General features: G+C 43.3%; 1 protein-coding gene across 1 annotated transcript in view; it reads left to right on the forward strand.

Moving 5' to 3' along the window:
- Positions 1-14,399, forward strand: part of Rcan2 (regulator of calcineurin 2) — a 243,918-nt gene extending 229,519 nt beyond the window's left edge. The window contains exon 5 of the mRNA XM_071613345.1: positions 11,846-14,399. Within this exon, the coding sequence (XP_071469446.1) occupies positions 11,846-12,006 (161 nt within the window). The 3' untranslated portion in view covers positions 12,007-14,399. The remainder of the gene's footprint in view (positions 1-11,845) is intronic.
- Positions 14,400-14,708: the final 309 nt, after the last annotated feature.

A 14,708-nucleotide genomic window follows, 5' to 3' on the forward strand; every position in this document is an offset into this window, starting at 1 on the left:
TTGCCTACGTCTGCTATATTTAGATTTTTTTCCCCCTAAATTCTGCTCTATTGAAACATGCCATAGTAAAGCAATTTTGGTGTTTCAGCTTGGTACACATTGTTTCCCGAAATGGAAAATATACTTCCTTAATTAACGTAACTTACAAGGAAGAAACCTTTTCTATTCTAGGCTCTGACTCAGATGTAGAGAAAACTCAGTTTTTAAAATATAGATGAGCACCTATATTTGGGGTACGTGTAGGATGAAATATTATATAAAGACTCCGTCCATTCAACAATTTTGCTATATTCTGATCACCAGACATGAAAGGCAGAGAAAGAGTTAGCACCCACCTTGGCAATTAGTACCCTCTCCCCACATCATTCTCCACACAAGGACTCAGGCTTGTGATCCTGGAACACATTCCCAAGTTTCCATTTCCAAGAATTTTCTCTGGGAGAATTTTTTTTTAATAGAAAATTTTAAAGGGGTTTTTCTTCTGCTCACATAATTCTATAATTTTTTTATCTTTAATCACTACCAACTAGCAACATGAAGCTCTTCCTTTACTTATTTCACAGGGTAAAATGTACAGATGGTAGATAATCTGAAAAGATACATAGGCCAAAAAAATGAGAAAAGATGAATAATAAATTTTACCACCCTCAAATAAGTACTTTAAAATAGGATTCTTTTGGTGTTTCTCCTTCACTCTAGGTGTATGTGTGTTCTTAGAGCTACTGCCTTGGCCACACCTCTGATTCTAAGAAGGAAAAATAAGGCCACTCATGGAGGTGCATGCCTATAATCCCAGTGGTTTGGGAGGCTGAGGCAGGAGGATCAGGAGTTCAAAGCCAGCCTGAGCAACTCAGTGAGGCCCTAAGCAATTCAGCGAGACGCCATCTCCAAATAAAATATTAAAAAGGGCTGGGGATGTGGCTCAGTGGTTAAGTGCCCCTGAGTTCAATCCCTAGTACCAAGACAAAAAATAGGGTCCATTCCCAGAGAGGAAAACCTCCAGTCTCCAGGGAGTGCCCAAGAAGCTTGTGGTCTCTATCTCTGCTGCTCTCTTCTTGCCTGGGTGGAAAAGCCCCTTCCTCCAAGATTCAGAGAGGTTATTTGCTCGGCTCTTTCTCTCTGCCTCCCCACCTCTCTGGCCCTTTACCTTCCTTGAAAGTTTCTAGTTTTCATCTCAGTTACTAATTCAGATCCTCAATCACAGCACCCCATGAAGAACTTTGGGACCTACCTGTCTCAGGAGGGAATAAAGATAAGTGGTTACCCTAAACCTGTATGAAAAAGAAACCTCCAGAAGCAAATTTCCTTTTATGAAATATACCCCCTCCCCGCCTTATGACAGATGTAAAGTATTCGCCCTCTCCCTCCATCTTTTAACATCTAGCTAAATCCTTCTCATCTCCCACTTTGATACAGGTCAGGACTGGGGAGGAGCAAGGAAGGAGAATCCCCGTCATACATGTTGATAATACTTTTTTCCTGCAGTGAACCCATATGACCCTTACTGAGGTGGGGAAGCCATGCCATGCCATATCATGGCCACCTCACACCTGACCCCAGGAGGCAACACACTGGCTACACTGTGACACCTAGGAGAATCAATTGGAGCCTGCTGCCCATCTCCAGGGCTTACCACAATGAAACAGGAAATATGCACTCACAGAAATACAAAGAATCAGAGAGCCCAAGTTTACAGAAGACCAAACTCTGGAATATTTGTTTTAATCCTGAATCCTTTTCACTCTAAGAAATGCTTTCTCCTTAATAATCTTGTAAATAGGCAGCTACCAAATACCTGTGATTTTTAGTTTCCAATAAGCCCCTTTGCTCTTGAACACCACCTCTTCTATTTCGTAGCTATGGATGATGACCCAGCATGAAGAGAGGATTTTTCTCTTTAGGATGATGATTAAAACTCAGGATGTGTTTTTGATTCTAGGCTCCATCTTTTATGGGCTGTGTGAACTTCAGCAAGTTTTTTAGCCTCTCTGTCCTCAGTTTTCCAAACAGAAAATCAGGGTATATATCAAAAGAGACAAGCCATATAAATATCTATGTCCAGCCCTGGATATAGTAAATGCTCAATCTGTGTCAACTATTTATTATTAGTTGACTGTCAAACCACATCTTAGGCTCTGAGTTCAGTGTATGGCAATATGAATGCCATGATGTTTGGAGCTGATTGTCGTATGCAAGGCAGTACATTTAGCATTCCTGGGTCTCACCTGCTAAGTGCCAGTTTTCACCCTGACCCAGTCATTAAATCATGGTGATGGCAACAATATCCACTGATAGACCAGCACTTGTTTAAGAAGGACGCTATAAGCACACCAGTTGAAAAGTGACTAAGAGGTGTTGAGACAAGAGGCAAGGAGAGTCCAGTAAAGTGGAGGCACCAGTGTGTGCACAGAAAGAGGGGAGAGGGCGGGATACACAGGAGTAGCACCTGCTCACAACTTTGTACTTGATCCCCATATGTGCGTGCGTATGCATCTACACACACACACATTTTTCCTTCCCCTAGGAAAACTAGAAGAAAGCAAGATTGCCAAGAGGTGGCTTTAAAATACCATTAAAATATTTGGTCTTTGTCCTTCATTCCTAACACAAAGCTCCTAAAATTCATGATTTCCTGAGAGTTAGGAGTATCTTTTATTCTAATAATGTGACTCTTGGCAGGATGGGGGCTGGTCACTAGAAAGACAGCCCCTTGAATCCAAACCTAGTACTTTCAGTCCCATTTCCCCACCCCTGGGGAATAGAGGACAGGAGAAAAGCTAGAGATTAAGTTAATCAATAGCTGATGATACCTGAATGGTGGTGTTCTGAGAGCTTCTGGGTTCATGAATACATCCGCATGCCAAGAGGGTGGCACACCCCAACTCCCCAGGATAGAAGTGCTCCTTCCAGACTATCCTATGTATCTCTTCATCTGGATCTTCACTTTTGTATCCTTTATAATAAACTGGTAATCATTTTTAAAAATACACCTTTAAATAGCACATCTATCTGGGGGTTGGGGGGTGCAGCTTGGAAAATGTCCTATTTTTTTGGTTTAACTCTGTCCTTCTGTTGAAGAACACAGTCCCCAGCAGGAGTGAGTGAGGTCGGGGGTGACAGTTCAAATGCTGGTGGGTGCCCCAGATAGAGGGAGGCAGGGTACATTCCCCCCTAGTCTTGTCCCACTTCCTGGGGGAGTCCCTACCAAGTACCTGACAGTTTGGGACCCCTAGCCTGCCCAGTTGACAGGGAGCAGCAAACCAGGACTTGCAGCTTCGTGGAGCTTCCTTTCCTGCTGAATTCAAGTCATAAGCTTAACTCTTGGAAAAACCTACATATGAACACCTTTAAAGCACATCTAAACCATCCTGCACTGCTCACTGAACTCTGTATTCACCAACAGTTGGGCATGCGCAGAAAAGCCAGCATGCACCAAGTCCACTGTCACCATTCCACCCACAGGGGCTCCCTAGTCCCTCTTGCAGAGTAGGCAGGTCCTGTGCCCTTTAAGCCAAGCCACTGTTTTCCTGTAGTGATGCTAATATTGGAATTTGTATTCTCAACCAACTATAAAGGACTCAATCCAAATTGAAGCTTAGCACACAACCCTGACAGGGTTCTGTATTGGAGTTCTATTGGAAATGTTCTTAGGACTTGCTTTAATAAGCCACTATCCTGTTTTAAAATTCAGTGTAGACTGATTATTGACACTGATGTTTGAACCCTATTTGGTTCAGAAGACAGATGAGTAGCTGTTGCTGTTGTTAATTGCCAGCTTGGTTTTGGATGACAAGTTAAAGTTAAGAAATGGACATCCTGCACCACACAGGTGCACTCCACCAGCATGGAGCTAGAAAGCATCAGGCTGCCCAGCACTGGGCAGGGACTCTCCTGCCAAGCTCAGCACAGAGCCCAGAGCAGAGCACAGGCTTCTCAGAGGAAGAGAGCACTCAAAGTGAAAGGTGGGAGAGGGTGAGCCGAGCATTTCCAGTTCTTTTCCCCAAAATCACCTTAGTATTGTTCCTCTTCCACTGGGGAGGAATAGAAGAGGGGCCATAGAGATAGAGCAAGAGGTCCAAGATGTCCTCCACATGAAAGAACCACTGGACCTAGTCAAGTATCCACTAGGACACAGGGCCCCAGCAGGGGAAAAGGGAAGACTCTACAGGCGATAACTTCAACTCAACTCTAGTAGCTCCCCTAGCTCTTGAACAGAATTTGTGTGACCCAGGCCCACTTTTATATAACAAACTACTCCCAAACTGTAGGGCCTAAAAGAGCAACCATCATTTATTATGCTCACAACTCTACTTGGTCAAGGCTCAGTAATGTCTCATCTCTGTGCCACGCAGTGTTGTTGGGACAGCACACCTGGAGACTAGCAAATCAGCTTCAGGAGGGTTCATTCTGATGGCTGGCTGTGGCTTGGGCCCTGCTTCCTCTCCACAGGCTGATTTGACTTCCTTACAACATGGAGGTGGGGTTCCAAGAGTGGGCATCCTGAAAGAGTATGGCAGAAGTGTCTGGCATTTTTATAACCCAGAAGTCATATTGGTTCCTTCTGCCATATTCTATCAAGGCCATCATAAAAGCCTGTCCAAGTTTTCAAAGAGGGAATGGAGGGAACACTCCTGGATGGAGAATTGGCAAGGTCCTAGGAGAGTATATGGGAGGAGAGATATTATATCATCTTTGGAAAGCATGATGTGCTACAACATGTAACATCCCTATTGAGAATTCAACTTCCTTATGCGAGATGATGAAATTAAACAGGAGGGAAACAGGAAATTTTCCCAAGTCCACAGTTTCCATAGGAGATTAACTTAGTTTATAGAAGACAGGGTCTTGCTACGTTGCTTAGGGCCTCACTAATGTGCTGAGGCTGGCCTCAAACTTGCAATCCTTCTGCCTCAGCCTCCCAAGTCACTGGGATTACAGGCATACACCACTGTACCCAGCTATAATTTATAGGAGATTCATTGTCAAAGAGACCTTGCCTAGAATAACTAGCAAAGTTCAAAAAAAAAAAAAATGAGGCAAAGTTCAGGAGAAATAAATAGTCTAGCTAGAGAACAAATATACACTGAAAATATGTTGCCATGAAAATGTATTAGAAGTAAAAGTTAAAACGAGGCTCCTTTCCGGTAGAGTTTCCTGCAGAATATGAAACAGTGAGAATAATGAGAGGCAGAACCAGAGGGGATGGTTAATGTTGTTGGCGAAATCAAGTCAGTCTGAATTCTGGCTCTGCAGGGAGCTCAGTTTCCTTAGCATAACTGGACATGCTGAAACCCACTCCACAGAGCTAATGTCATCATTAGACACCTGTTTAGGGGAAGCACTTGGAGACTTAGACCTGTGCCTGGCATTTAGGAAGTATTCCCTAAACAGCTGTGTTCAAGGAACATGCCAAGTTTCTACAACACCTACTATGGCCCAGCACCAACAGAGTCCTAATAAATAGGGTAGATACCTGCATTAGTTTTCAGCTTAGTTGAAATGCTTAACATTTACACAAGATAAACCACAGGAGGAAAATTCATGCATGAGCACATACTGGACATTATACAATAACTGTGTCTGATGTCCTTCACAAATCTATCATTTATTGATCATTAGTGTGTACCCTGAGCTGCAGCAATCCCAAAAGCAGCTTTGGTGATTTGGAATATAAAACATCACTAGATGAAATAACTAATGAATAATACAAAAAGGGATATCATTAAGCATTATAAATACGTGGCTCGGACCAACCTGGGGAAAGAAAATCAGAAGTTTTCTTAGAACAGGAACTTATGGCTTTCCATTTCATGGAACAGAGGTATGTAAATGGGTAGGAAAAGAGGAAAATGGAGAGAAATTTCCCAAGAACAAGTCAGAGAAGGGGACACAGGGACTGGGGAGAAAGGAGAGATCCATTTGGGGAATTAGATTACAGGGTACCTGGCTATTCACTTGAACCTTGGGATTCAACATATCATTCACCTCTTCCTGTACTTCACAGCAGATTCTGGTGAGTGAAAGATCTTTACAATCGTTTGGCTGCTTGATTCTTTAACCCTTGTGTGATTAGTGCATCGTATTGGAAATGAAATTCTTTGCGGGGTGGGGGAGGGCAGCATTGATCAAACTAATATCACCCTGAATAATTACACCATGCATCATGGGAGGACTTGGTAAACTAGTTGATCCATATTTCTTTATTTCCTAGTCTCCTGGTGATGTGAGCATTGTCATTGCCTTGATGAGGGAAACTGAGGTACAAAAAACATATAGCTTTCTCAGAGTCCCACTACTAGTATGTGGAAGGTGGTGTCTCCAAATTTAGTTTTAGGATGTTGATTCTGGCTGGAGAGATTAGATTCTATGGGGAGGAAAGCGACAGGGATCCCCCTACTAAATGGCAGGAGGCAAGTCATGGGCAGGGTCAGCACAAGGTGGGTGAGTGGGGGAGCACACACAGAAATGCTTCAAAGCAGCATTCAGAGACTTAGTGACTGAGTAACGGCAAGTGGATGAGGAGAAAGAAAATTCAATAACTGACTCCAAGGATCTGCACCTAAAAGGCTGGAAAAAAGACAGCCTCCATGAGTAATGTGAGAGCCTGGAAGGAAATGTGTGTCCATGAGGCAAATGAATAATTCTACTTTAGATATGTGAATTTGGAGAGGAAGAGGAAACTTACATGGAGATGTCAGGAAATTGGGGTGCAGATATGAAGGCAGCCTGGAATAAGCTCCTCCTAGAGGGAGGACTGGGGAAGAGTCTTCCCAGACCCAGCAGCAAATGCTAAAGGGTAAAGCTCGTTGCACCTGTTGGACTTTGCTGTGTTTTGGAAGCCTCGAGCGCAGGGATCCTATCTATTTCCTAGTGGACCACATGATCTTCTTTCCATCACAAAAGTTTCCTAAGAATCTGAACAATCAGTCTCAACCCTGCTTTAGTACACACACATATGGCTCTGTATCATCCCCCTACTCTAACACACCTGAATTATATTGATTTGCACAAACTGCATCAGCACACTGATGATGTTAGCATCCAGGAAGGAGCCCATCATCGCCCATGAGCCAAAGGTCACAGTGTGATGGAGGTTTCCTGTGGCACTTGGACTGGCAGCCTCATCACACTTCCCTGTGACTGTGACAGAACTAGAGACTTCGCCCTCCTCCTCCTGAGGACAGGAAGCAGCCTGTGGGCACCCATGTTTCCTCCTCCAGATGTGTAGGAATTGGAATGTTGTCACCAACCTGCCCCACCCACTCAAAAAAAAAAAAAAAAAGGAAACAGAATTTGGGCATATGTTTTGAACCGTGGCCAAGCCTCAGGAAGTTCCAAATACCTCCATGAGAGTTTAACTTTTGGCCAGGTGCTAAAGGATTTTGTTTGGGTGTTTATTTCATGGGGGTAGATAGAAAACCCTGATCAATGCATTTTTATGACAGGTTCTGGCCTCCTTTCTCTGCACAGGGTAAAGGATAGTTTGAAAACAGACGGAGGAGTGAGCGCAGGATAGATGAATCCTCTCATCCTTTAAAAAGAGATGCTGATCCAGGGCCCCATTCTCCCTGCATTAGGATAGGACCTGTCCCCAGCCTGGGTGGATAAGGACTCCTTGTCCCCAGCTAAGCTTAGTTGGTCCCTTTGCATGGTGACAGCGTTGACGTCAGTCCTCACGGTAGAGGAATTAGTTGAAGCCCAAAGGGGAAAAAAAAAGGCCAAAAAAAGAAAAATTCAATCCAGCAAGGCTAAAGCCATTTCTTTTTAGTTTGCAGGCTCTCAGCAGCTGTTAAGCTTTGCTGGATTTTGATAGTAAGAAATTTTCTAAAAATAGAATAATGAAAGGTTGGAGTTAATGGGATCACCTAGTAAAATAGCTCCACTAGTAGCCAATCTGACTATAGCCACCTGATGTGAAAGTTGCCTCGCACTCCCCCACACACATAAAGAGGTGCCCCCTTGCTGGCCTCTTCCATCCCCCACAGCTACTTAGAGAAGAAGGCCACCTCCAATGTGATAATCACACTGCAACAATGGGTGACTTTAAGGAATGCTCTTTATCTAAGCCAGGGCCCACAAAAGGTATAATCAAAAGTCAACTTTGTTGTGTGTATTATTAGTGGGAAGACTAATATTTGCAAACAGAGGAGGAAAGGGACAGGGTATCTGGTCAGTCCTCTGGCCTGGGCCCTGCCATCACCACCACCTCAACCCCAGGGCCAGAAACTTCCACACTCAATCTGCTACGGCAGAGTCCTTTTTGTGGCCTCCCCCTCTGAGGATGGCAGATGCCATCCCCCTGCACCTCTGCAAGCCATGAGCAGGACTCCCACATCTGCTGTTTCTTCTAAGGGGCTTCTTCAAATACGAGAAAGAAACCCTACCCGCTAAAATGAGAACTATCATCTTATTCCAAGACTTAAAAATCACATCTTCCTCTTTTTATCTGAGAGTGTCTTTCATTCAGAATTGCAAAGAGTGTGTGAAAAGAAAAAGAAAGGAAATTTTTAGGCACTCTGGATGTTGTTGGACTTTGAGCAACTTGAGAATGCCAAAGATGAGCAAGTGCTGGTGGCCAGGAGGCCTGGGGGCCTGACCTGGAGTCCTGCGCCTCTTTTCCTTTGTGTGCCCTTCTTTCCCCTATCCTCTCTCTGAACTATTACCATTTTCCAATTAAAAACAAATGATGCAGAGTGGAGGAAGTAAGGGGGCACATTAGTGTGTGCCAGTACCCTCGTGGGACCACAGTCCCTTGCTATCCCACAAAGCCATGAAACTCTGGTCACTCAGACACAGAAACAACCAGAAGCAGCAGAGGGTGCTAAATACAAATGAAGATTCCACTAAATCAGAATTTGCAAGATTGCATCCCATCCTGGCAATCTGTTCTTAACAAACACCTTGAGTAAATTATCAGATGGTTGAGAACCACTGTTTCAAGCTGCCACCAACCAGGTCTGCCCACCCTCAGCCCAGAGCCTCTCCCACACCTGTCAGGTAAAGCTAGTTTCATGCAGGTTCCTCTCCGTAGCAATACCTGATATATTTCTTTTATCCTGGAACTTTGATAATAGAGTTCTTTTAAGATGGGACAAAATACTCTAGGGAGGAGGGGACCCACACTATTAAATGAACTTTCCATGTCATCCAGCGGTGTTCCATGCCTACACGTCTGCACAGTACAGTAACTGCCAAGTGGACTGCAGCCTGATTAGGTTAGCTCTCACTCTCCATTCCTGCTTTCCAAGTAGCCTGAGTGATTGGCATGCACCTGGGTTCTGCCACAGGCATCCTACTTCTGTCACTGTCCTCACCTGCATCCAAACTAGTCCACCTCAGCTCCCACATGTCAGAGACTTAACGCTCATTGATGAAATTTTCCCTGCCTACAATTTCACCACATCTAGACTGCAAGCCACAGATCTTCATAAGCCATAGTCCAATGGCTCTGCCTAATTCTATTCTTTTTTGCTACTACCAGTGTCCAGAGAAATGCTGGAGTTGTGAAACATTTACCGTCCCTCACCCAGAAAAGCCTTCCCTCAGCACAGCAGGATGTTGGGGGCGGACAGTGTCCAATAAAGACTTCTCTGACTCTGAACAGAAAGAGAACCCTCTTAGAAGGGTGTGGCTATATTAGTTTGCTAGGGCTGCCATAACAAAGTACCACGAACTGAGTGACTTTCACAACAAAAATTATTTGACTCGGTTTTAGAGGTCCAAAGTTCAAGATCAAGATGCACACACACGGGGCCATGCTCTCTCTCTGAAAGTGTTGTATGAGATCTGTTCCAACACCCTCTCCTCACTTCTGGTGGTTCTTGGCTATGACAGCATAACTCCATTCTTCAAATGGCATTCTCCCAGGGTGTGTGAGTATCCAACTTCTCCTTCCTATAAGGTACCAGTCTTGTTGTAGCAGGGCCCATTCTAATAACCTCTTATTAATTTAATCAACTGCAAAGTCCCTCTCTCCAAATAAGGTCACATTCATAGGACATGGATGTCAGGACTTCAACATCTTTTAGGGGGGTACAATTCAACCAATAACAAGGACGACTCTGGTGTGTCCATCCCTCCCCATATCACTTAGAAAAGCTCTGATACCTATTACATTATTAGTGCTCCTTATTCTCTGTCAGTACCAGAATTTTCAAAGGTCACTTGTAGAGTTTGCTGTTTTCACCACTGTTGCTTACCTAGATGGGCTGCCCAGCAGCATGTAAAGAGTGTCCTGCTCCCACAACTGACAATACTTGTTCAAGCTGTCCAGCAAAAGAACTTTCCACAAAAGACAGGAAAGTGGGCAAGACTGGATGGTGTCTGGTCTTGATCTGGGAAGAAGGGCAGGACATGGGGAGATCTCAGAAAGAGGGGAGACTATGCCAAGTATAAGTAGCTAGTTTTAGTGGGTAAATAATGTAGCTATTGTGATTAGGGGGGCAACAAGTAAACTGGTTTGACCAAGCAAAAAAGGGAATGGATGGAGGTAATGTTGATGAGAGATTATGCAGAGTCTTCTGTGATGTGCTAAGAAATGTAGACATGTTCTAATGAGTCCTGAAGAGCCACTAGCCACGAGGATATCTGGAAGACATCATTTTTAGACGATTTTTTTCTATTGATTTGTGAGGATTGGAAGTGAAGGATATGGGGCAAAGATAAAGATGTCAGTGGTTGAGAAGTTTTAAGCATGCAGACTGAGAATGATCCCCTGTTCTTGCTCTTCCACCTGGAGGTCTTCTACTTGTCAGACCCAGGTCAACTGTCACCTCTAATAAGAAGCATGTCAAAATTACTTGCTTCTTAAATTGGGTACCTTAGATCTTAACATATATTACCACCCTAACACTCTCCATCTTACATTCTGATTCCTTCTGTTTCCCCCTGGAGAGTGCTTTCATTGTACTTTGTGGTCTTTATGACCAGCAATGTCAAGACCATGAAACAGAAAGCCAGTTGTATCACAGTGATTCTAAAATGAGCCAGTCAAAAATGAGACATTTTTAAACTGGAAAGGGCTTTGATGGTCACCTAACCCAGTTATCCAGTAAACACAACAAATTCTGGACAAATGATAATCTCATCTTCTTCTTTCTGGGGGCAGCCATTGCTGTAAGAATTGAAGAGCTGGAGAGAAACTTAAAAGACTACCCTATCCAAAAGATGAAGAAGTAAAGTGATTAGCTTTTGGTTACTCAGCAATTAGTAGCAAGACTAGAAATAGAAATGATGGTCTAGGTTCATCAGCTTCCTGTACTATGATAAAGTACCTGAGATAATCAACTTCATAGGAGAAAAGATTCATTTTGACTCATGATTTCAGAGATTTCAGTGCATAGTCATTTGCCCCTGTTGCTCTGGGCTCATGACAGCCCAGTATATTACGTTTCCACCACATGCTCCCACCATAATCACCTCATGGTGGACTAAAAACAAGAAGGGACTGGGGTCTCCTTCAAGGGCCCAACCCTAATGACCTAATTTCTTCCCACTAAGACCCACCTCTTAAAGGTTTTACCAACTCCCAATAGCACTTAGGAAGGGGGCCATCCCTTCCATACTTGGGCTTTTGGGGAATATTTAGGATCCAAATAATGGCATGGCCAGACTCATTTGGTCCTCAAGGGGTTAAATGACTTGTTCAGGGTTGTACAGGGGCTAGGTGGTAGAGCTGGGGTACAATTCAGATTGATCGCATTCTGTTCACACCACGCTATCCCCACGTATGACCCCAGACTTTCTGAAACACTGCAACGTGCCCTTCTTACTTCCTGGGCAAACCTTGCCAGAGGATCTGCTGTGAAACCCTCCCTCCTTCTCACCCATGTCCCTTGCTTTCCAGGAGAGAAGTATGAGCTCCACGCGGGAACAGAGTCCACCCCAAGTGTGGTTGTGCACGTGTGCGACAGCGACATAGAGGGAGAGGAGGATCCAAAGACTTCCCCAAAGCCAAAAATCATCCAAACCCGGCGTCCCGGCCCGCCACCCTCTGTGTCCAACTGAGCTCACTGCTCCACCTTGAGGATAAAATCTGTCTCTTCTTTATCATGCTTTTTCCCCCTCCCTGTTGTTTGTCAGAGAAAAAAAAAATTTAATTGCCTTTAAATCCCTGGGTGTTTGGTTGTTTGAGATTCCTTCCTTGTAATCAAGCCTCTCGGACAAAAGGGCTAGGAAAAGGTGATATGTCTCCTGATCATATCATACCCATTAAGTATAATTCATTATTTAGAAGGTTCTAGAAAAAGTAGTATTTTCTTATTAAACAATCAGCACAGCCTATATCTTCATTCTCTCATGTTGATCCAAGCCAGACACATCGATAACAAGCAGTACCTGTGTTGTTTGTGAGCCTTTTCAGTCCCAGTCCTGATGTGCGTGTTGTTTTTTTTCCTGGCCACTCAAATAGGACCATAAGTAAACTTGACTTTGACTGCATGAGATATCCCTATCTGGTCTCTCTCAGTCCTCTGCATCCCGACATTCCCAGGACATGCATGATCACCAGCATTTGTTTTCATGATTTGAGGATATACTCTAACTCACAGGTTATCAGCATCCAGCCATGTCCTACCTAGAATAGGAAAAAAATAATCCGTATCATCCAGCTTGACAAGTCTGGGTATAGTCACTATTTTGAGTCAATATTTCATAGCTCTGTTAAAATTCCTGGAGGCAAAATTGAGCTTGGCCCCAAAGATATTCCTCAATAGAGTTTGAACATCATTTCCATGTAGAACTTCCCAGTCTCATTGGGGAGGCTTGTCCAGGGTGATAGAGACCGATTTCAGACGAACTATTTATTATCAAAGTCTCTCATGGTGTCTGAACCGATTGTTTTTTCTCTTTGTATATTTGTACAAATGTTTCAGCTGTGCTTTTAAAATCTGGATGTTTTTTATTTAGTGGTTGTTCAGCCATTAGCTGCTTAAAAACATGATATGTGCATTGCTTATGAATGCATTCATACACTATTGCAGATAATCTGATAATATCACACTATTATGGATAATACTGAATTTTAAGAGGGCACGACAACATCATATGCCAATACATGAATGATTAGCCAACATCTTTGCTATTCAGCTCACTTGTTTTTAAATAATGATGCAAGTGTCAGTTGTAGACGATTTAAAGTTAGCTAAATCTCCAGAATGTAGCAACAGCTGAGCATATTCAAACAGGTAAAGGGTGAGAGATAAATGTATGCCAATCCTGCTCACGCAATGCCCGTATGCTCAAAAAAGTTTTGTTTTCGTTACATGTGATTTTTCTATTTCTCCAGCCCAAAGTGCATTACAGAAGATACACCTAGAGAACCATTAACTTCTGCTGTATGTGCCAGGCCTCATCTACTCCTGTACATTAATAAATTACGTTAGATGCAATTACAAATTATGATGGAGTGAGGAAGTACTTTCATGACCTAAGCCTCAGAAAAAACACACAAGAACAATAATGCAGCCAACTGATTGAAGAGTTGTTGTGGTTTTTGCCTAGGGTGTATGTTAGTGTCCTCAGAAACTTAAAACATAGACAGATCACTCAGAAATTAAAAGTCCGTTCTACTGTGAATATAGCAATATAGTACTGGACACAGTACAGGGGAAACTGAGGAGAGCTTTGCTTGTAAAATCCTAAGTTTCTATAGGAAAAATGAAGACTCCTTGAAAATAAAATCTGAGGAGTATGTTATCAGCAAATGCTTTGACTTTCCTTTATTGTGGAGGTTTCTGGATTTTCATTGGCAAGATTATGTACTTCATGGTGGAGGAATGGCGCCCTCTAATGGAGGAATGTTGCATTTGGCTATTTAGATGACAGAACTACAGCCACCCACCTCTGGGGGCTGAATCTCAGCTGACTGCTGGTCATTGACTTTTTAAGATACCCTGATTTTTTTTCAGAATGCAGGTTCTGGAAAAAAAAAAAAAACTAGATGAAAGAAAGTTTTGGGAAATGATTTTTTTAAAAATGTTTTAAAACAGTCGTACCAGACTTTACTGACAATTTAGTAAAAGTTGAAATGACCATTCTGTGTAGTCATAAAAACTCGGTGGCATGTATGACCTAGGTGGTGAGTCTGGGTATTGCCACATGTCCATGTTAACCTGTCTCAGATCAAGCAACTCCTTCACTAGGTTGGACTTTGGGGGGAAGACAGAGGTGTTTTTCTCAGGGGAGCAGTAGGGAATGGGAAGCGCCTGCCATGTTTGTGTGGAACCTCCTCACGCTGTGAAAGTCTCAGTTGCCTCGGCATTTCCATGACGAACATTATGCAAACCTCTTTAGCACTATTTTAAGTTTGAAAAGTTTTAAAATGAAGGGGAAGGGGAAGATTTCCACCAACTGAATCATTTGTGCACGTGTATAGCTCCAAGAGCTTAGACTTCAAATATATCTGGTGAATGACTCTTGGTCCCTGTGGTGTCATTTCTTTGTTGTCTTCCTGATTTGAATATTCCTGATGGGTAACTATAAAGGAGGGCGACTCGGCTATGTTCTGTCCAAGAAGTTACCAACATATGGGATTAACCCATCTAGGTTCTCTCTGAAATGCAACATGGCGGGTGGGAGGGCAGTTGGAAGGAAGAATTGAGCAAGGCCAGGCAGGATGAGACAGGCTCCCACAAAGGGACAGAAGAGCTCTCAGCTTTAAAGCCAAGTTGCAAGCCTCTTGATTTCAAAAGCCATGTTAAGAGTGCTAG

This window comes from Marmota flaviventris, chromosome 6, assembly GCF_047511675.1.
Source record: "Marmota flaviventris isolate mMarFla1 chromosome 6, mMarFla1.hap1, whole genome shotgun sequence".
In the NCBI taxonomy this organism is placed as follows: domain Eukaryota; kingdom Metazoa; phylum Chordata; class Mammalia; order Rodentia; family Sciuridae; genus Marmota; species Marmota flaviventris.